Source organism: Leucoraja erinacea, chromosome 8 (assembly GCF_028641065.1).
Source record: "Leucoraja erinacea ecotype New England chromosome 8, Leri_hhj_1, whole genome shotgun sequence".
NCBI lineage: Eukaryota > Metazoa > Chordata > Chondrichthyes > Rajiformes > Rajidae > Leucoraja > Leucoraja erinaceus.
In genome coordinates this window covers 47,169,314-47,189,903 of record NC_073384.1, presented here as the reverse complement: position 1 = coordinate 47,189,903, position 20,590 = coordinate 47,169,314, and the positions used below count along the sequence as shown (strand labels likewise).

The window sequence follows — 20,590 nt, the reverse complement described above, 5'->3', positions numbered from 1 at the left end:
GGGTTGGGTGCAGTGGGAAATGAAAGGCCCTTTAGAAGTCTATAGTGGACTGAGAAAGAAAGTAAAGGTATTGTACCACTCTGCTGGCAGGTTAGCAGAAGGTCAGACTCTGCCTTAACATTTTGTAAAAGCTCTAAGTGCACCAGAATAAAAGTCTGGCATCATCACTCTTTGCAGCTTCCAGTGCTATTCAAACATAAACATTCTGAATGACTAGCCAAAAGAAAACAGCATCGACTCATGTCTCAACATGCACGGAAATAGAGAGGCACAATGCTCCAACCCAAACGAGTTGCTAAGATATGATTGCATGCTGGCCAAACCTGCTTCCGGCCAGCTGTCCTGTTTAAGCGAGTACCTGTAGATGACGCCATTTTGGTGAAGGAACATCAGTGCCGAGGTGACTTCTGCTGCATAAAACCTTGATCGAGCTTCATCAAACTTGCGGGAACGTTGGATTTGAAACATTAAATCGCCTCCATTTACGTATTCCATAACGAAAAATAGGCGGTCCTAAATGAAAGAAAGTAGAGGTTTTTCAATTAAATTTCTTGAAGTAATGCAAGTGACTGTTGTGTGTAAACAACGAAACACTTGTGGAGTAGAATCAATTAGGTGCTGACAAACGAAATATAAAGTTCAAAAACATACCAGCGTGAGCTACCATAGCAAGTAGCTTTGATTCTCTAATCATTTTAGCCTCATTGATTCACAAAGATGAAGTAGTATAAACATGCTCACAGTTTATTAGGCTGCATTTTGAAAGTATACAAATCTTGGCATAGCACTTCCACTTCATGGTAATCTACCAACAGCTGTCTGATTTGTGTTTTATTTACAATTTTCTCTTTCACAAGATGTAATCAATGTTGTAAAGACCAGATTTTATTGCCCACTCCCAGATTCCCTTGAAATCGGCACAGTGGCTCAGCGGTAGAGCTATTGTCTCATAGTGCCAGAGAGCAAGGTTCGACCCTGACTATGGGTGCTGTCTGTTCTGAGTTTGTATGTTCTTTCCATGACTCACGAGTTTTCAGGGGTGCTCCTGTTTCTTCCCACATTCCAAAGATGTGCGGGTTTGTAGGTTGATTGGCTACTGTAATTTTCCCCTAGGGTGGAGGTGGCGTAAGTGGGATAACATATATAACTAGTGTACGGGTGAACGATAGTTGCCGTTGACTCGGTGGCGAAGCGCTTTAATCCTCATTGGAATTTATTTTCCGAAAACAGAGAACCTAGTGGTCCACACAAGTGCATGCTTGTCTGCACAGCTGACATAAGAAAAAACTCAGAGAAGCTGCCTGAGCCCATTGAGTTACTCCAGCACTTTGGGTTTTTTATATGCCAGCACCTGCAGTTCCATGTTTCAACAAACTCTTTGTTCATATTTAGATGTTGCAAATATTTCCTTAACCAAGTAACCTGAAACCTTTACGTCCTTGGGAGTGTGGAAGGAAACTGGAGCACCCAGAGGAAATGCAAGCGGTCACAGGGAGACCATACAAACTCTGTACAAACAGTGCCCGTAATCAGGATTGAACCTGGGTCTCGGGTGCTGTAAGGCAGCAACTCTACCGGATCATCACGGTGCCTCTATTCATGTTCTCCATCGATGCTACCTGATACGCAGAGTTACTCCAGTACTTTGTGTCCCCTGTGTTAAAAACAATAATTGATGCTCAACCACTCTTGTCCCGAAACTGTACATTTTTTCTCAACTGTTATTGGCCTGTCCCAGTTAGGCAACTTTTTAGGCAAGTGCAGGAGACTCATGCATGCTGGTGATCTCTGGTGAGTCACCTTCATGGTCGCGAGGAGTTCCCTCATTCTGGGAACTAGTCGCTGCCTCAGTATGGTTACCACAAATTTTTCAACATGTTGAAACATTTTCTGCGACCAAATATTTGTCGTCATGGAAATAATCGATAATCCTGTAGTCGTGTGTTCAGTTGTAGTGGGGCCGCCATGTAGTTGTAGGTAGTCGAGGTAGTCGTAGGTAGTTTTAGTTAATCACCTTTGCTCATTGGGGGAAAAAGAAAACGTAGGCAAGAGTTTTAAGAACCAACGATAACCGACCAGTAATGTTAAATGTCCACCGAACCTCTCGTGTGCGTGTGTGTATGTGTCTGTCTGTCTGTCTGTCTGTCTGTCTGTCTGTCTGTCTGTCTGTCTGTCTGGGATTGAGGAGTTAAGGGCCTGTCCCACCTGGCCGTCATTTGCGCCTCATTTACACGTCATATGTAAAATAGGTCGACGCGATGTGACACACGGGTAGCGTGTGGGTAGCGCGGGACGGGCGCATGGAGAGGCGTGAAGGAGTGTGGTTGTGCGCGGTATCGCGCGGCGCTCCAGGATTTCGTGCTACATGAAATCCTCACGCGCCACTTGCGTGACGTATCGTGTACGCACGCTGACACATTGGGTAAGCACGCTGATGCATTGGCATCGCAAGCTGCGTCCCGACGTCTCACGTGGTGATGAATGGTTACATCACCGTGCGTAACCATGCGTCGCCGCGCGTTGCAGGGTATTCTAATGACATCACATGCACCAGATGGCATGATGACGCGCGATTTGTGCGCTACGTCGCGCGTAACGATGCATCGACCTATTTTACATATGACACAAATGACGGCCAAGTGGGACAGGCCCTTTACATTACTAATCAGGGAGAACATCACAAAAGCACTCAGAGAAAACCTACTGTAAGGTTCATCCATTGAAACAATATGGGTACAGCTCAAAAATAAGAAAGGTGCCATCACTCTGATGAAAATAAACTATAGGCCTCCCAAACAGCAGCAGGAGATGGAGGAACAGATATGTAGACGATTCATGGAAAAAGCCTGAAGCAACATGGCTGGCACAGTGGGTAACCTTAACTTCTCCAATATTGATGGAACTTCCTCAATGTAAAAGGAGGAAAATAAAGCAAGAACTCAAGCTCAGAATTTATTTTGGAGTCAGAGGATATGGGAGAGGTACTAAATGAGTACTTTGCCTCAGTGTTCAACAGGGTGAAGGGCAGAGATTATAGTGAGACCAGTGCAGGGTAACTGATATGCAAGCCATACAGAAATCAAGGAGGAGATAGTGTTAGGTCTGTTGAAGAGCATTATGTTGGTGAGACCCCAGGGCCTGATGGGAACTGTCCCCAGGGCCTGATGAGATCTATCCCAGGTTAGTTTAGTTTGGTTTAGTTTTGTTATCGAGTCAAAGACAATGCATGATCACAAGCCATCCTCAGAGTACAGATACAGGATATAAGGTATAGCGTTTAGTGCACGATAAAGTCCAAAAAAATCCAATTAAAATTGTTTTTAGATCTCTAATGAGGTAGATGGGAGATCAGGACCGTTCTTTAGCCAATGAAAGGACGGTTCAGTTGCCTGATAACAGCTGGCTAAGAAACTGTCCCCGAATCTGGAGGTATTCATTTTCAAACTTCTGTACCTCTTTCCCGATGGGAAAGGGGAGAAGAATTCATGTTCGTGGAACAGAATTAGGTCACTTGGCCAAACAAGTCTACTCCACCAGTCAAGCATGGTTGAATCATATTTCCTTCTTAAACCTATTCTCTTGCCTTCTCCCCATAACCTCTGTCACCCAGAGAGAGTGACAAAGATAGGGCAGATGGTCAGAATCCAAGGGGCAGAAATGTCAAATGCATGAGGGAACAGCTTTAAGGTGAGAGGACGAAACGGTTAAAGGAGGTGTGCGCAGCAATTTTTTTTACACAGTGTTGTAGATTCCTGGAATATGCTGGTAGGGGATGTGGTGAAAGAACATGTAATTGTGCCATTTAATGTCTTTTAAATACACACATAGATAAGCAGGAATGGAGAGATGGGATCATTTGCAGGCTGAAGAGATCAGTTTATGTTCATGTTTGGCACAGACATTGTGCGCTGAATGGCCTATTCTCGTGCTGTGCTGTTCTATGTTTTAGGCACTAAGTTTATTTTAGGCTCATTTCAGTTCTTTCTGGTACTGTAATATTCTATTATTTCTACTCTCTAAAATCCTAAAAAGATTTGATTTAAAAAATACACTTGTTACTTCTTAATTTGTTGTCTGTGGGAAGATTGGTCAATGTACTTAATTTACATCTTTGCTCCTGCACACCAATTATTCTTAGGAATCGATGCTAAATTGTGCTGACATCAGGAGAGTGAAATTTACACCACAGAAATCGCTGGATTTCAAATACGAGTGGGCATAGGTGAGGGGGCAATCGTTTATTTTCCACATAGTGTGTGATAGCTGCCCGAAACACGCTGCCAGGGGAGGTGATGGTGGCAGACATGATAGCAACAATAAGAGCATTTAATCAGGGCACATGAACACACAGGGTGTAGTGGGATATAGATCATGCACAGACAGGTGAGATTGGTTTAAATTGGCAGCATCATTGGCGTAGAGACATAATGGGTTGAAGGGCCTGTTCCTGTTCTGTACTCTTTTGTTCTAACTAATTGCTCTAAAGACATTATTTGATAAACCAGTGAACATTCTCAACAGTCAAAGAAGTAAAATATCAAAGTGCCATGTTACACAATCACAAGATAAGCACGACAAGAAAGCTATTAGGCAAATTAATCTGAAGAAGGAACCCGACATAATACATCACGTGTCCATTCCTATCGGAGATATTTCCTGACCTGCCGAGTGACTCCAGCATTTTGTCTTTCAAGTTCATTTTATACTTTCATAACTACTTGTAAACAAAATGGGATGGCACAGTGGCAGAATTGTAACCTTACAGTACAAGAGACTTGGGTTCAATCCTGGCCATGATTGCTGTCTGTACAGAGTTTGTATGTTCTTCCTGCTCTGGTTTCCTCCCACATTCCAAAACTGTGCAGGTTTGTAGGTTAATTGGCTTTTGAAATTGGCCCTAGTGTGTAGGATAGAAATAGTGTACTGATGATTGCTGGTCGGTGCGGACTTGGGGGCCAAAGAGCCTGTTTCCATCCTGTATCTCTAAACTAAATGAAAACAGTTGCTACACTTTATTCCTCAACAGTGCTACCTGTCTGATTGCCTTGTATGAAGGAGAAGGTTAATTTTGCATTTGGACCTATTTGCTTCAAACTACTGACATGTAGGTTTTTACCAGGGTGCTGAACAATTTCTAACACGGCAACTATTGAGTTATATTTTTGCTGTGTTGGGAGTAGGTCCTCAGAACCAATGATAATGAAGCTGTATTAGAAGGTTAATGGGCTGGCTGTCAGCTCAGCCTGCCCAGACTAGACCTGAAATGGCAGATTTAACTGAAGTGCTGCCAATATGCACTGTTTATATTTGCTGCTGGCAGCAATTTTGGTTGGAAGCTGAGAGTGCAAACCATTCTCCAGGAAGCTTTTGCTGCCCTCATCTGCAAGTGCCATTTATTCATCAGGGTTACTGGGTGTCACTGCCTTTGTTGGCGGAGACAATCCTGTAGTACAAACATGAGCACTGATCTCACTGCTTTATAATTGGTCAGTAACTAGTGCAACAAACTACTATTGGATATTTGTTATACTGGCTCATTGTCCTGGGTAGGATTGTGCGATAATAGGAGGCAATGGAGAATCTTCCAGCCAATAATTTGACTGTGAGAAAAGCAATAAGATCTCATCAGAAGGGTCCAAACACTCCACTGTAAAACACTTGCCTTTGTTTAAAGTTCTTTCCACTGTTAATCCAATAATGGATTAGGTCAGCATGTGTAAAGACTAAATTTGAAAGAGCAGTGACTTCAACCTAAACTGCTCCTGTAAACCAAGGATTTGTTTTCTCTTTTAAGAACATCTAACCAATGATTTGGAGTTTGAAAAAGAACTCCTTTTAAACTATTCACCAATCAGACAGCTACTATTCGGCTGAAGCTCTCAATTACATAGGATGTTCTACGGAGTGAATGAAGCTCTTTACCCACACTCTTTTGATTAATTGCTTTTGAATTTTTTAAACCTTGTCAGGTTGTGTCTGGTTGCCTGCCATTAAATTTACAGAATTAGTGTGAGAAATATCATCCAAAATCCCCAACTGAAATTTGCATGTAGATAGAAATAGTGCTGCTTGTTATTTACTTTTTTAAATGTTATATTTATATCTCTGCAATTAATCTTATAATGGAATGATTTAATAATTCTAAACAAGAAACATCATGAATGTGCATCACGACACACCATTTGATAGCTCTTTCAAATCATGCAATAAAGATCTCAAAGAGTCCCAAGTTTATTTTTCAGTCTGTATAGCAGTGGAGGAAAGATGACAGTGTAGAGGAGGCACGTTGACAAGTGCTTCTACGGAATAAAGCCTCCTGAGAATTTTTTTGTCTTTATTTTAGTTTTAGATATACAGATGGGGAGAAAGCTGGGAAAAATGTGGAGGCAAAACAATGCCTGGCAAGTGACGGGTGAATGCAGGTGAGGTGAGTTTCCCGTGTGTCTATGTTAATCTGTCAATTGTGTAGGAAGGAGCTGCAGATGCTGGTTTAAACTGAAGATAGACACAAAATGCTGGAGTAACTCAGTGGGACAGGCAGCATCTCTAGAGAGAAGGAATGGGTGACGTTTCGGATCGAGACCCTTCTTCAGACTGATTCTGTCAATTTCCTGGTTTCAAGTCAACAATGAGCAGGGCACTATTAAGCCAACAAGAAATGTTCTGAATTTAGAAAACTATCAACTCAATGCAGGTTAATGTATGGTATAAAATAACATTCATCATGTTACATGTAGCCACAGGGAACTGTGGATGCTGGTTTACAAAAGAAGTCTGAAGATCAGAGACATCACCTATCCACGTTCTCCAAAGATGCTGCCTAACCTGCGGATACATCATTTGTATCTTTTTTTGTAACATTATATGTTCTATATCAAAAAAATGATTGAATTATTTAGCCTGCCATGTTATACAGTTTATTTTTGTTCCCAGAATTCCCCAGATGCTGCTTCAAAAACTATTTTTTAATCATCCACCATAATTTAAACAGGATGAAAGAGAAGTTTGTTTAAACAAACTTAAAATTACCGAGTGTCTCCACCCACTGAAAACATGAATAAACATTTCCTGCCTTCTAATTAGGATTGTACAATATTTGACTCTTATAAAATGGTGGAAAGAAATTCTGGAGATGGAATAATAATGGAAAATATATACAAATTCTCTGGTCTCACCATTTTCCTTTAGTTATGTCACAGTAAAACAACATGAATGTATGGAGAGTGTAATATGTGATTTACTATATATGGCAGCAAGCCTTGAAAATCAATTCAACTGTTAGTTTATTTAACTTTGTGAACTTAATGTTTGAATAACATGTTAGTTCTAGGTAATTAAAATTGTTTATTAGCAAGAAGAAAACTAAAACAAAACAAGTCAGATGGAGAACTTCCAAAGCATGTAGTGCCTCTGTGGGCTCCCTCAGGCACAGACCTGCATAAAGCAGGGCTGCCAACATTGGGTGAGAGTTGGTAGTGAGAAATTGTGAGATCAAGCCCAAGGGAGTGTAGCGACCAAGGGGGGGGGGGGAAGAGGGGGTGTGACTCCAGTTACATACATTCTCTCATTCATGACCCTGAGTCCAGCCTTACACCTGGCCCCCTATTCTACCCTGATCATAGCTGCTTACCTGTGTCCCAGTGCTGAACACTCCCATTGTCCCAGCTTTGACTGCACACCTAGTACTATTCCAGACCTTGACTCAGGATGCACACTTGGCCTTGCTCCTACCCCCTCTGCACTGACAATATATCTGGCCCACATATAAAGCCCCATATCTGACCCCCTGGACTTAACCTATTACGTTCAAGTCCACAGGTGCTTATCGAATGCGGTAATCTTTTATGGGGCACTTCACAGACCAAATTTTGTATTCCAAAATTTGCTACATCCATTGGCTTCCTTGTTATCTAACATGTTAGTTACTTTGTCAAAAACGTCATGAAATGGTTGAACACAATTTCTACTCACTCAGCTGTATAAGTATTATGTTACCATTTCCTTCATTTTCCTAACAAACTGGCCTGAAGTCATTTTCACCCCCAATATTTTCAGTATTTTGCTGTCTTCCTCTCAGCTGAGACTTTTCCGAAATGCAAAATCCAATAACTATATATTTAAGCAATATTATTCTATTAAATATGATATTGAGTACATCATATTTTCTGTGGTATTCATAACAACAATGATAAAAAAAGATCTGTTTTAATTGCACCTACCAACATGCATACATTATATTACAGTTAATATGTACTGAGGGCAATTTTTTGGTCCAATGCTCACCATTACCAATTACTTTTACATTGAACTGATTGAAATCCAGGTGAAGTTGAAATGGCATCAGAAAAATAAAACGGAGGAAGGAATCTCGAAAGGTATCGGCACTCGGTGATTAGAGTATAAATTGGTTGACAATACTTTAATCAATATTTAAATGTCATATCCCTAAGGACGCTCCGTACAAATTTTGAATTCGAACGTGTAAAAATTTCAATTGGTTAAAGAATAAGGAACTGAAATTTCTCAGATTCAAATTTACTAATATTCAGAATCTCATATTGAGGTGCTGGTTAATTCCGAGTGCCTATATCTCTCTTTCCAAGTTAACGTGTATAAATACTTCATAAGACTTGTTAATAGTTAAAATTTGTGAAGCTACCTTTCAAAAGTGTATTTAAAGCTATGGATAGTTGCATTGTATTTCAATTTAAAGTGTATATTTCTTTCCAGATTAATCTGTGTATAATAAAACTTCGAAGTAATAATTTAAAGTGTATTTAAGACTGCCGTTGTGGCATTGTGCTCATTGTGTATTGTCTTTGATTTAAACTTTGAATGTTAGAGACACTGTGATATCAGTTTGAATCGGCTGTAGAGATAAATAGTTGATTAAGACTGCTATTGTAATTGGAGTCCGAATCATGGCAGATCGACCAGGAGTTCGTCCCTCCTCTGATTGATTGTTGATTAGTACCTGATAGCGAAGAGTAACTGAGAGAGGGAAAGTCATTTTTAGTAAAGAGTAACCTGACGGGAAAGGTACCCCTAAGTCTAAGCATTTAGTGCGAGTAAAAACTACCTGAAGGTCGTTTTTTGTTTTAGTTGTTCCAATGTTTGACTCAGTGTTTTTTGACTGAACTAGACTGGGGGGGGGGAAAGCTTGAGAAGAGCGCGTTTACATAAGGCAAGATTGAGCAGGCTAAGACTTTATTCCTTGTAGTGCAGGAGGTTGAGGAGTGCCTCATATAGGTGTATAAGGTCATGAGGGGAATAGATAGAGTAAATGCAGTCTTTTTACCCAGAATAGAAAAATCAAGAATGAGGGGGCATAGGTTTAAGATAAGAGGGGAAAGATTTAATATGAACCTGCGGGATACCATTTTTTTACGTAAAGAGCGGTGAGTGTATGGAATGAGCTGCCACAGGAGGAAGTTGAGGCAGATACCATCACATCATTTAAAAGACATTCAAACAGGGACAAGGATAAGATAAGTTTAGGATATGGGCCAAACGCAGGCAGGTGGGACGAGTGTAGATGGAGCATGTTGGTTGGCATGGGCGTCGGGCCCGAAGGGCCTGTATCCCCACCGTATAATTCATTAACTTTGGAAACATTTTTTCCCCTTTAAGTATTGACCTCTATGAGAAGTTAAGCTTCCAAAATGTCTATCAGGCCTTCATTACCACAACAAAATAACATGTTTCACTTATGGGCCAAAGCAAGGCATACTGATTGCCAGGCCAAACTCATGCTGTCCACATCCAATGTGTACATCCTGTCCTCATGGTAATATGGGGGAGCTGGTGCTGGGACATGACAGGACCTCAGGTTTAGAATTTAGAGATACACCTTTCGGCCCTCCGAGTCCACGCCAACCAATGATCACCCTGACACTAATTCTATCGTACACACTAGGGACAATGTACAGAAGCCAATTAACCTACAAACCCGCACGAATACGGGAGGAAACCGGAATGCTGGGAGAAAAATCATACGGTGATGGGGAGACCGTACAAACTCAGTACAGACAGTACCTGTAGTCAGGATCGAACCCAGGTCACCGGCGCTGTACCAGTGTGCAATTGTGCCATCCTTGTAATGATTACTTTAATAGAACCTCAATGTGGATGGTTCCAAGTATTGAATCTCAAAAGTAAGCAACTTGCACCTTGTCAAACTGCTTCCCTTTAAATATCACTGAAGAAAGCTTTACACTGTGTTTCATTGTTGGGGCATGCAAGTACAATTGCATTTCCTGGAATTGGCATGCATTGTAAGCAACCTGTGTGAAGCATGCCACCAAGCAGCAACTCAAATCTAAGTAAATTATTGGTATTCGTAAATAAATTCTATATAATGCACATGAACAATGTGCGCGAACTTGGCAGGGGGCAAAGTCCATTGGACAATCTATAGCCTGTGGGAAGAAGCTAGGTACATACTGCTGGTACATAGCAATGTTTGCACCTCTTCCAGAGAGGATTTCAGTGTTGTCATGCGATAGGCATTGATCAGGGTCTTTGATGATGCAGATGGCCACCATTGATTTCGTCTTCCTCCATTTCCAGCTTTTTAGACAATGAGCGCAATTCAAACCTGCTTGCGGCTTCCCACCTGGCAGCCAGTCTTTCGGAATTTGCAGCTCCCTTCCCAGGAAGTGTGGTACACATTGGTCTCACGACAGTCCCCCTAGGGTAGTGAAGAATTGCGTAGGTGTGTGGTGGGGATTTCTCTATGTCATATTAGCTTCGGAGATTTGATAATCGTGTGGGCGACTTTGTAGCCAGAGCTGTATTATTAAATATATATCAGGTCTATAAACAAATGTAGTCCTAACGATTCAAAGCTTAAACCCCTTAATCTCCCACAGGAATAACGTTCTGCCACCATAAAAAGTAGATGCTCTGACATTTATATTAAGACCTCTCCATTTGCACAATCTCAATTTTAGGCTGATCTTCAGGAGAAATAGACGCTGGAGGAAAAACGTGACAGTTGGAGAAGGCCCCCTCCATCCTGTACGCCATGATTTTCCAAGGATGTGATGAGAATAATGAGGAGAGATTCAAGAGAACTTGTTGATGAAGTTGTTCTGGCAGGAGCACAGGAGGTTAAAGGGGACAAACAGAAGGGGGCTTAGCACACTCTGTGGGTGAGCCATCTGGAGCAGGGCAGAGGTACGTCCGATGCTCTTTGTGGATTATGAGCTCAGCTGCCGTTGCGACAGATAAGTTCAGGACCATTCTCATGTGCCTGGTCACCCACAATAGCTCCCCACTTCTCCACCAGCTGCTGCGGAATGATTGTATTGAAAGCATTTCCTCACCAATGAAGAGGATCCCCATAGGTGTGAGACTCGAGATGTGACAAAACGAGATTCAGTCCTGTTGACTCGCGGTCCTCTGAGTATCGGCTCCCCACAGGGCTGTGTGGGTAAGGTCGGCCCTCTTATATTTTCTCTACACCTACGACTAGTCGCCCACAACAACAACCGCATCGTGTTAGGGCTGACGACACTAAAGTGTATGGCAGACTTTTGGTTCTTCAAAGGGGGACGATGAGGCAGCCTACAGACAGTTGGGCAAGTCCTGAAGTTGCCACCAAGTGCAACTCAAAAAAAGTAAATTATGGTATTCTGAACACCAGGAAAACTATAAAGCACATGAACAATGTGAAACATGTAGAATTCTTGGAGGCACAGCTGTAATACACTGTGTACCCCATTACATACAAGTTTGCAGCGGCGAGAATTGGAGAGTTGCCAACACCTTCCGGTTACTCGACGTCCATATCGCTGGCTGATATCTCCTGGACAGACAACACGACAGCGGTCAGACAAGAAGCAATTCAGCAGCGGCCAGCACTTCCTGAGGGTCCTCAGGAAGCACAACCTTGGTCTCTAACCTGCTGCTGACCTTACACATACCGCGCTCGTTCTCCTTTGGTACACAACACAGTTTTTAGGGTAGTGATCGATTGAGCCTGCTTGACATACTATATTTCTCTAGCACTGGTATGGCAGCTCACGATGGCAGACAGGGAGAGGCTTCAGAGGGAACTAGGATCTCGCAGAAACATCATTGGTTTCCCTCTCTCCCCAGAGATGATGGATATCTACACTGAGTTACTGCCTTAGCAGGGCAAAGAATAGCATCAAAGACAGCTCCCATCCTGCGTTTTCCCACACATGTTTACTCTCCTGCTGCCCTCTGGAAGGCGCATATAGGTGCATCAAATCCAGCTTCATACCCTCAGGAATAGTGTGTCGACTTTCCTGAAAATTAATATATACTGGTCTAATTCAAAAAAAATCATGCAACTGACTCACCGATTAAAACATTACTTCCCCAAGGTATATATGTATGTAGCGCCGCAAAAAGAATTGTGCACCTATTAAGACCCCCCCCCCCCCTCCTCAATTGTTTTTGTGATCTTCAGGCGAAATAGTTTTTTGTAAAAAAATGACATATGTGAGGAGATGCACTGAGTACGAGCAGCTTTTAATTTCATTGTACATGTATAGTGACAATTAATGGCATATCTATATCTATATCTATAAGATATTGGTGAGCTTGCACTTGGAGTACTGCGTTCGGTTTTGTTGCCCTGCCAAGGGAAAGATACCATGAAGGAAAAACGAATGCAGAGAAAATTCAAGAGGATATTGCCAGGACTTGAGGCGTGGAACCTCAGGGAGAGGTTCGGCAGGCAAGGACTTTATTCCTTGGAGCACAGTTATGCGGAAGGGTAACCTTGTTGAGCTGTATGATTGATAATATGATTATGATATGATTGAGCAATTATGAGGGGAATAGATAGGGTGAATGCAGCGTCTTTTTCTCAGGGTAGAGGAATCAAGAACTAGAGAGCATAGGTTTAAGTGAAGAGGGGAAAGATTTAAGGAGGCTTAAAATGTTGAGGGGCAACTACAACCTCTCACTCAATGTCAGCAAAACCAAGCAATTAATTCAGAAAGAAGTCATGACGCCACGTGCCAGTTTTCATTGGTGGGTCACTGGTGGAGACAGTCAGCAGCTTAATATTCCTCAGTGTTAACATCCCAGATGACCTGCACACAGATGGAATCATGAAAAAGGCCTGCCTACCTGCGATTCTCCTATCAGAAGTTTAAAGAGATTTGATATGTCACCGAATACTCAAACAACCTTCTACAGATGCACTATAGAAAGGTATTGTGACCTGTACAGCAATGCCTGTGCTGCAACTGCAGCACAGTAGTGCAGCAGTAGAGCTACTGCCTTGCAGCACCAGAGACCCAGGTTTGATCCTGATTACGGACACTGTCTGTATAGAGTTAGTACGTTCTCCCTGTGACCATGTGGGTTTTCTCCAGATGCCCCCAAATTTCCTCCCAAATTCCAAAGTGGTACAGTTTTGCAGGTTAATTGCCGTCTGTAAAATCGTAAATTGTCCCTAGCGTGTAGGATAGTGCTAGTGTATGCGGTGATCAATGGTCAGCACGGACTTGGTGGGCCAAAGGGCCTGTTTCCACACTGTATCTCTAAACTAAACTAAATGTGACTGAATCCCCAAACAAACTTTGACAGAAGAAGGTATCCTGACCTATTGCATTGTGGCACTGTTGGCAATACAAGAGACTTCAGAAAGTGGCGGACTAGGCTTGGTCCACCACAGGCACAGTCCTCCCCTCCATCAAATGCATTTATTTGAGGCAATTTATCCCCACCTTCCAGGCCCCTCCTTCTATTCTCACTGATACCGTCAGGTAGGGGTACTGAAGATTGAAGTCACACACCACCAGCTTCAGAAACAGCTGCTTTCTTACGGAACAGCGTCTCATATTTCACTTGGGCAGGTTACAGCCCAGTTACATGACCAGTGGTATGAATATTGATATTTCTCACTTCAGGTAGACCCGGCATCCCCTCTCCCTCTTTCCTTCACCCACCCAAGTCTCATTTTCACCCTACAAACAGTTAACAATGGCCTGTTTACTTTATCATCATTACTTTTTTGCATATCTTTTATTCATTGTTCTATATCTCTCCACATCACTGTCTATATCTCTCGTTTTCCTTATCCCTAACCAGTCTGAAGAAGGGACTGGACCCAAAACTTGACAACATCTCTCCAGATGCTGCCTGTCCCGCTGAGTTACTCCAGCTTTTTGTATCTATCTTTGCTTTCTTACACCTGTCAGGTTCCTAAACAGAACTGCACAACCCTAACTCTACTCTGGTACACTACAGACCACAAGCTTGTCTTGCAAGATGCAAGTGTAATTTATGTGTAATTTCTGCCTTTGTGTGTTGACTGAGTGCATGTGCCGGTGATGCTGCTGCAAGCACCATTTTCATTGCACCTATACCTCCACTGCACTTGTGCATATGACAACAAACTCAAACTGCCTGATTTGACTTGTCTTCTGTGTAGTGTACCAGTCTTCCAAATAGTCCCTTCTAATATATGAGAGAAGGACATCAAGGGCAGCTGAACGCTTTTTACCAAAAATGGGTGTTGCATTTACGATGGGTGTCACTAAATAGCCTCAGCAGTGAAAATCCTGGAAGATTTTGTTCCTTCCCACCACAGTGATATTCTAGTACACATGCCCTCTAGTGTTGGACATTTTCACCCTGGCAAAAAGTTCTGACTGTCTACCCTGTCAATGCCTCTCATACTTTTATACACTTCTATCAAACTTCCCCTTAACCTCCAACTTAATCACTATCCTACCATGTACCTCCTTGATTTATGCCACCTTGCCAGAAAAAGCAGACCTGGATCTTTTTGATATGTGCGATTGATTCAATGTTACACCAGATGATGGAATTTACTCACCCAAAGATTTCAATCCTTCCACTCATTCTAGACTACAATCTCGCAACGGGGTTATAAAAACCATGCATAAAGGAAACTTACTGATACTGCTTTTCACTTTTTCTTATCTGAAATGTCAAATAACGATGTTAAGCTTTCAGCTATTGGTCAAGAACTCATGCACATAGAAAGTATAAATAATACAGGCACAGCTACACTCCCAGTCACCACTCCCAAATTGGCATGTAACAAGACATTTACTGAAACTGTATTTAGTCTATGTGTGTTATGAACTCCTAATTAAGTTAATCAAATAATCAGGGCACCATTAATTAGTTCTCAGTAGCAAAAGGCAAATTTAACTTCAATGTTTAGAAAACCATGTCCTCCCTGTGTGGAGCAAGATTTTCTCAGCTCTCTGGAATTTTACAAAAAATGCAGCAGGAAACAATTAGAAGTGCAGTACAGAATGTATTCTGTATGCCCGAGATTGGCTTCAAGAATGTTTATCACAATGCTCAATACCATGCAAAAGTAGAATTACCTTGCCGTGGCAGAACTCAGATCTTTCTCCTTTTTTTCTCTGGAGATTTAGGTCTGATCTTATTCTCCTGAAATACATGTCATAGCTTTTGTCAAATTACTTTGAGCGAGATTACAACACTGGCAGAAATGAGCATGAGTGAAAGATGAATGACACATTTGTTTGGATCTTGCCATGTGACTGTTGTTCAACTAATTTGGACAAAACTATTTTATTTCTTTTGTGAATAAGGAAATTCCATTGTCCCGACAAAATGCTGCCGTCTATCAGTATTGTACCTAAAAAAATAATGATTGGCAAATCTTTTATTTTTCGATACAAAACATGGAAAGTTCTTGGCATTCTGCTCACAAATGTTCATGAAAGCTCCTTAATGAAGTGATAATACAACTTAAAATCTGGTGCTACATCAATAAAGCTTGTCTCACAGAAGCAAGGTATTGTAATCAAAATTCCACGGATGCATTTTGCAATCAAATGTACTTAATTTATCCAGTTTTCCCCACTTTTCTGCTGAAGGGTGATAGCAGGAATGGGGTACAGATTGTGGATGATCAGCCATGATCACGTTGAATGGCGGTGCTGGCTCGAAGGGCCGAATGGCTTACTCCCACACCTATTCTCCATTGTCTAAGGCATGACATTTATTAACTGCTTCACTCGGGTATTCTATCTTCACGAGTGAAGGTATCCAACTGAGTTTGGGCATTACCGACAAGTCCCAGCATATATTGCCCAACTCGAGTTGCTCCCGAGTGGCTGGGAGTGAGCTGCTTTCCTGAACCCTTGCAGTAATTTTGCTTTGGCAGCGATTACAGCCTCAAGTCTTCTTGGGTATGATGCTACAAGCTTGGCACACCTGTATTGGGGTCATTTCTCCCATTCTTCGCTGCAGATACTCTAAAGCTCCGTCAGGTTGGATGGGGAGCTTCGATGCACAGCTATTTTCAGGTCCCTCCAGAGATGTTCGACCGGGTTCAAGTTCGGGCTGTGGCTGGGCCACTCAAGGACATTCACTGACTTGTCACAAAGCCACTTTTGCATTGTCTTGGCTGTATGCTTAGGGTCGTTGTTCTGTTGGAAGGTGAACCTCCACCCCAGTCTGAGGTCCAGAATGCTCTGGAGCAGGTTTTCATCAAGGATCTCTCTGTACTTTGCTCCGTTCATCTTTCCCTCGATCCTGACCAGTGATGGAAATGGGGGGGGGGGGGGGGGGGGGGGGGGGGGGGGGGGGGGGTACATAGGGGTACGGCGTTCCCCTAATTTTCAATTTCCAGGTCGGGTTTAATGAGTACTACAGAAAGATTTGAGCCGTTTCTCACTTTATTCAACTCTGACGAAAACGATTTGTTAACTGCCACTGTTAGCACTTGTTAACAGCCAGTAGTTAATAGTAATTATACAATGTGTCATCAATACATCGATCCACATTCCTCAGTAAATGTAATTGTGTTTTAACACCGCGTTCCTTTGAATAAAATTCAAGGTAGAATTTCTTAAACTCACTGTCAGGGCTACAGATCGTGAGCACGGGCTCAGGTAAAGTCACATTATTTTATTATTCCACATTATTTTATTTGCCTCCCTGCCTTTGCCTCCCTGCCTCTCTGCCTCCGTGCCTCTCTGCTGCTCTCCCCTCTCCGCCGTTCTCCCCTCTCCACCGCTCTCTCCGCTCTCGAAAACTCGATGATGTATTTTGGGTGGTATTTTGGAGAAAGGAGATGCATAAAATGTGCACATTTAAAAAATCAGGGTTCAGATATACAAACCTTCAAAAGCAAATGATACGCTACAGTTTCAAATGGGAAATAATGCTTAAGAAGCTAATAGAAAACTTGTATAAATCATTGGTTGTGCCATAGTTAGAATATTGTGTTCAAGTTTTCTGGAACGATATGTACCTTCAGCTAACAAAAATAATGAATAATTAGTCTGAGTTAGTCAATTAGTTAATGTTGCAGTAACGCTTGGCTAGCAGTCGCCGTTGAATGGTATTCGATATACTAGTTAGGAGGGAGAAGGATGAGTCAGAAAACAAGGTTCTAAATTTAGGTAAACTTTGGGAAAGTGAGGCAGAAGAATAGACTATGCAGAGCATTGACAAACAATGTGAAATGTTCCAAAATCTTCTTGGTAATAGACCTGTACATTTTGAATTGAATTGAAATTATTTGTCAATTGAATGTTATCCCCAATGTCCCTAAGTTCAGGTAGACAGTAACATGGATAAGGGAGAGCCAGTGGATGTAATGTACCTGGACTTTCAGAAAGTCTTTGATAAGGTCCCACACAGCAGATTAGTGGGCAAAATCAGAGCACATGGTATTGGGGGTAGGGTATTGACATGGATAGAAAATTGGTTGGCAGACAGGAAACAAACAGTAGGAATTAACGGTTCCCTTTCAGAATGGCAGATAGCGACTAGTGGGGTGCCTCAAGGCTCGGTGCTGGGACCGCAGCTATTCACAATATATATTAATGATTTAGATGAAGGAATTAAAAGTAACATTAGCAAATTTGCAGATGACACAAATCTGGATGTCAGTTTGAACTGTGAAGAGGATGCTATGAGGATGCAGGGTGACTTGGATAGGTTGGGTGAGTGGGAAGATGCATGGGAGATGCAGAATGATGTGGATAAATGTGAGGTTATCCACTTTAGTGGCAAGAACAAGAGGCAGATTATCATCTGAATGGCAGGTAGACACAAAATGCTGGAGTAACTCAGTGGGTCAGGCAGCATCTCTGGAGCAAAGGAATGGTTGACGTTTCGGGTCGAGACCCTTCTTCTGTATGGTGTCAGATTAGGGAAAAGTGGAAGTGCAACAAGACCTGGGTGCACTTGTACATCAGTTACTGAAAATAAGCATGCAAGAAACAGCAGGCAGTGAAGAAACTCAATGGCATGTTGGCCTTCATAATGATAGGATTTGAGTATAGGAGCAAAGAGGTCCTTCTGCAGTTGTACAGGAGCCTGGTGAGACCACACCTGGAGTATTGTGTGCAGTTTTGGTCTCCTAATTTGAGGAAGGCCATTCTTGCTATTGAGGGAGTGCAACGTAGGTTCACGAGTTTAATTCCCGGGATGGCAGAAATGTCATATGATGAAAGAATGGAATGACTGGGCTTAGATTCACTGGAATTTAGAAGGATGAGAGGATATCTTATAGAACCATAAAATTATTAAGTGATTGGACACGCTAGATGCAGGAAACATGTTCCCAATGTTGGAAGAGTCCAGAACCAAGGGCCACAGTTTAAGAATATGGGGTAGGCCATTTAGAACTAAGATGAGGAAAAACCTTTTCACCCAGAGTGTTGTGAATTTGTGGAATTATCTGCCTCAGAAAGCAGTGGAGGTCGACTCATTGGATGCATTCAAAAGAGTTAGATAGAGCTTTTAGGGCTAGTGGAATCAAAGGATATGGGGAGAAGGCAGGAATGGGGTACTGATTGTGGATGATCAGCCATGATCACATTGAATGACTTGAAGGGCCAAATGGCCTACTCCTGCACCTATTTTCTATGTATATATGTAAAATGCTGAAATAACACAACGGAACATGCAGCATCTCTGGAGAGAAGGAATGTGTGACTTTTCGGGTCGAGACCCTTTTTCATACTGATGTCAGGGATGAGTGGAACAGATAGAATGCAGTTGGAGACAGTAAGACTGGTGGGAGAACTGGGAAGGGGTAGGGGATGGAGAGAGAGGGAAAGCAAGGGCTGTTTGAAGTTAGAGAAGTCAATGTTCATACCGCTGGGGTGTAAGCTCCCCAAGCAAAATATGAGGTCCTGTTCCTCCAATTTGCATTGGGCCTCCCTCTGACAATGGAGGAGACCCAGGACAGAAAGGTCAGATTGGGAATGGGAGGGGAATGGCGTGAATTCACAGATTTATCCTGCGCTATTTAATCCAAGAGCGAGCGAACGATCAGACAGATGGACGAAAGCAACGATCATAGAGTAGAATAGATGACATTTTGGGTTGAGACCCTTCTTCCGACTGAGTCAGGGCAAAGAGGAACAAGAGATATAGAGGGTACTAAGGACAAATGAATGGAAGATATGCCTATATCTCCCGTTTCCTGAACTGTCAGAATACTTATGTAAATGTGACATTTCAGTTATTTCTTTTCAATTACTTTGCAAACATTTCTAAACGCCTGTTTTTGCTTCTTCATTCTGGGGTATTGTATGTACATTGATGAGATAAAAAAAGAATTTTAATCCATTTTAAAATAAGGCTGTAACGTAACAAAATGTGGGAAAAGTGAAGGAGTGTGAATACTTTCTGAATGCACTGTAAATCTGCACACTCAATTCTATTTCTGCTGACTGGATAGCATGCAAAAAAAGGTTTCCACTATTCCTCGTACACATAACAATAAACTAAACTCTTCAAAGAGGATCAATGTCTGGCACTTTTCTGGCGTAAATGTTACCTGCCATTTATTAGTCCATCCCTGAAGCTTGCCTGGGGTGTGTTGTTTGCACGTGTGTGCTGTTCATTTGCTGAGAGGTTGTGAAAGATAGTTAAAATATTGCACAACAATAAGCACATCCAACCTTATGATGGAAAAAAAGGTAATTTAAGAAGTGACCAAGGTTGATTGGACCAAGGACTCTGCAGAAGTTTCCCTCTCCCCTGACACTCAGTCTGAAGAAGGGTCTCGACCTGGAGATACTGCCTGACCCATATAGTTACTCCAGCGTGTTGTGTCTGTCCTGGGGCTGGGATGGTTAATCTGCAACAAAAATGATTTTCTTTCATTGTGCCAGAGTGCAAAAGGCTTGAATGGGGCAAAATATGTTGTGTGGCCAAGTCAGTTTTCTTATGCAAGATATAGATGGACCTACTGGAGAGAGGGCAACACTTGACCCCCTGCTAGGAAATAAGGCAGGGCAAGTGACTGAAGTGTAATGTTGGGGGAGGGAGATTGGGCACGTTGGGACCAGTGACCATACTATTCCATTAGTTTTTAAATTGACACAGAAATAGGTAAGACTTGTCGGCAAATTAATTTGGAGCAAGGCAAATTTTGAAGTAATTAGACAGGTATTTCCATTGATTGATTAGAAGACAGAGTTTGCAGGTCAGGAATTGTCTGGCAAGTTGGAGACTGTTAAAAGTGAGATATGGAGAGTTCAGGGACAGTACGTTAGAGTGAAGGGCAGGATTGGGGATCTCTGGCTGGTCAACCATCTGCTTATCATAGCCACCCCCACATCCACTTGCCACA

General features: G+C 42.3%; 1 protein-coding gene across 1 annotated transcript in view; it reads right to left on the bottom strand.

Moving 5' to 3' along the window:
* Positions 1 to 20,590, bottom strand: part of LOC129699659 (protein kinase C epsilon type) — a 418,244-nt gene that overhangs the window by 65,938 nt on the left and 331,716 nt on the right. Inside the window, exon 11 of the mRNA XM_055639643.1 lies at positions 359 to 513. Coding sequence (XP_055495618.1) covers positions 359 to 513 — 155 coding nt within the window. The remainder of the gene's footprint in view (positions 1 to 358; positions 514 to 20,590) is intronic.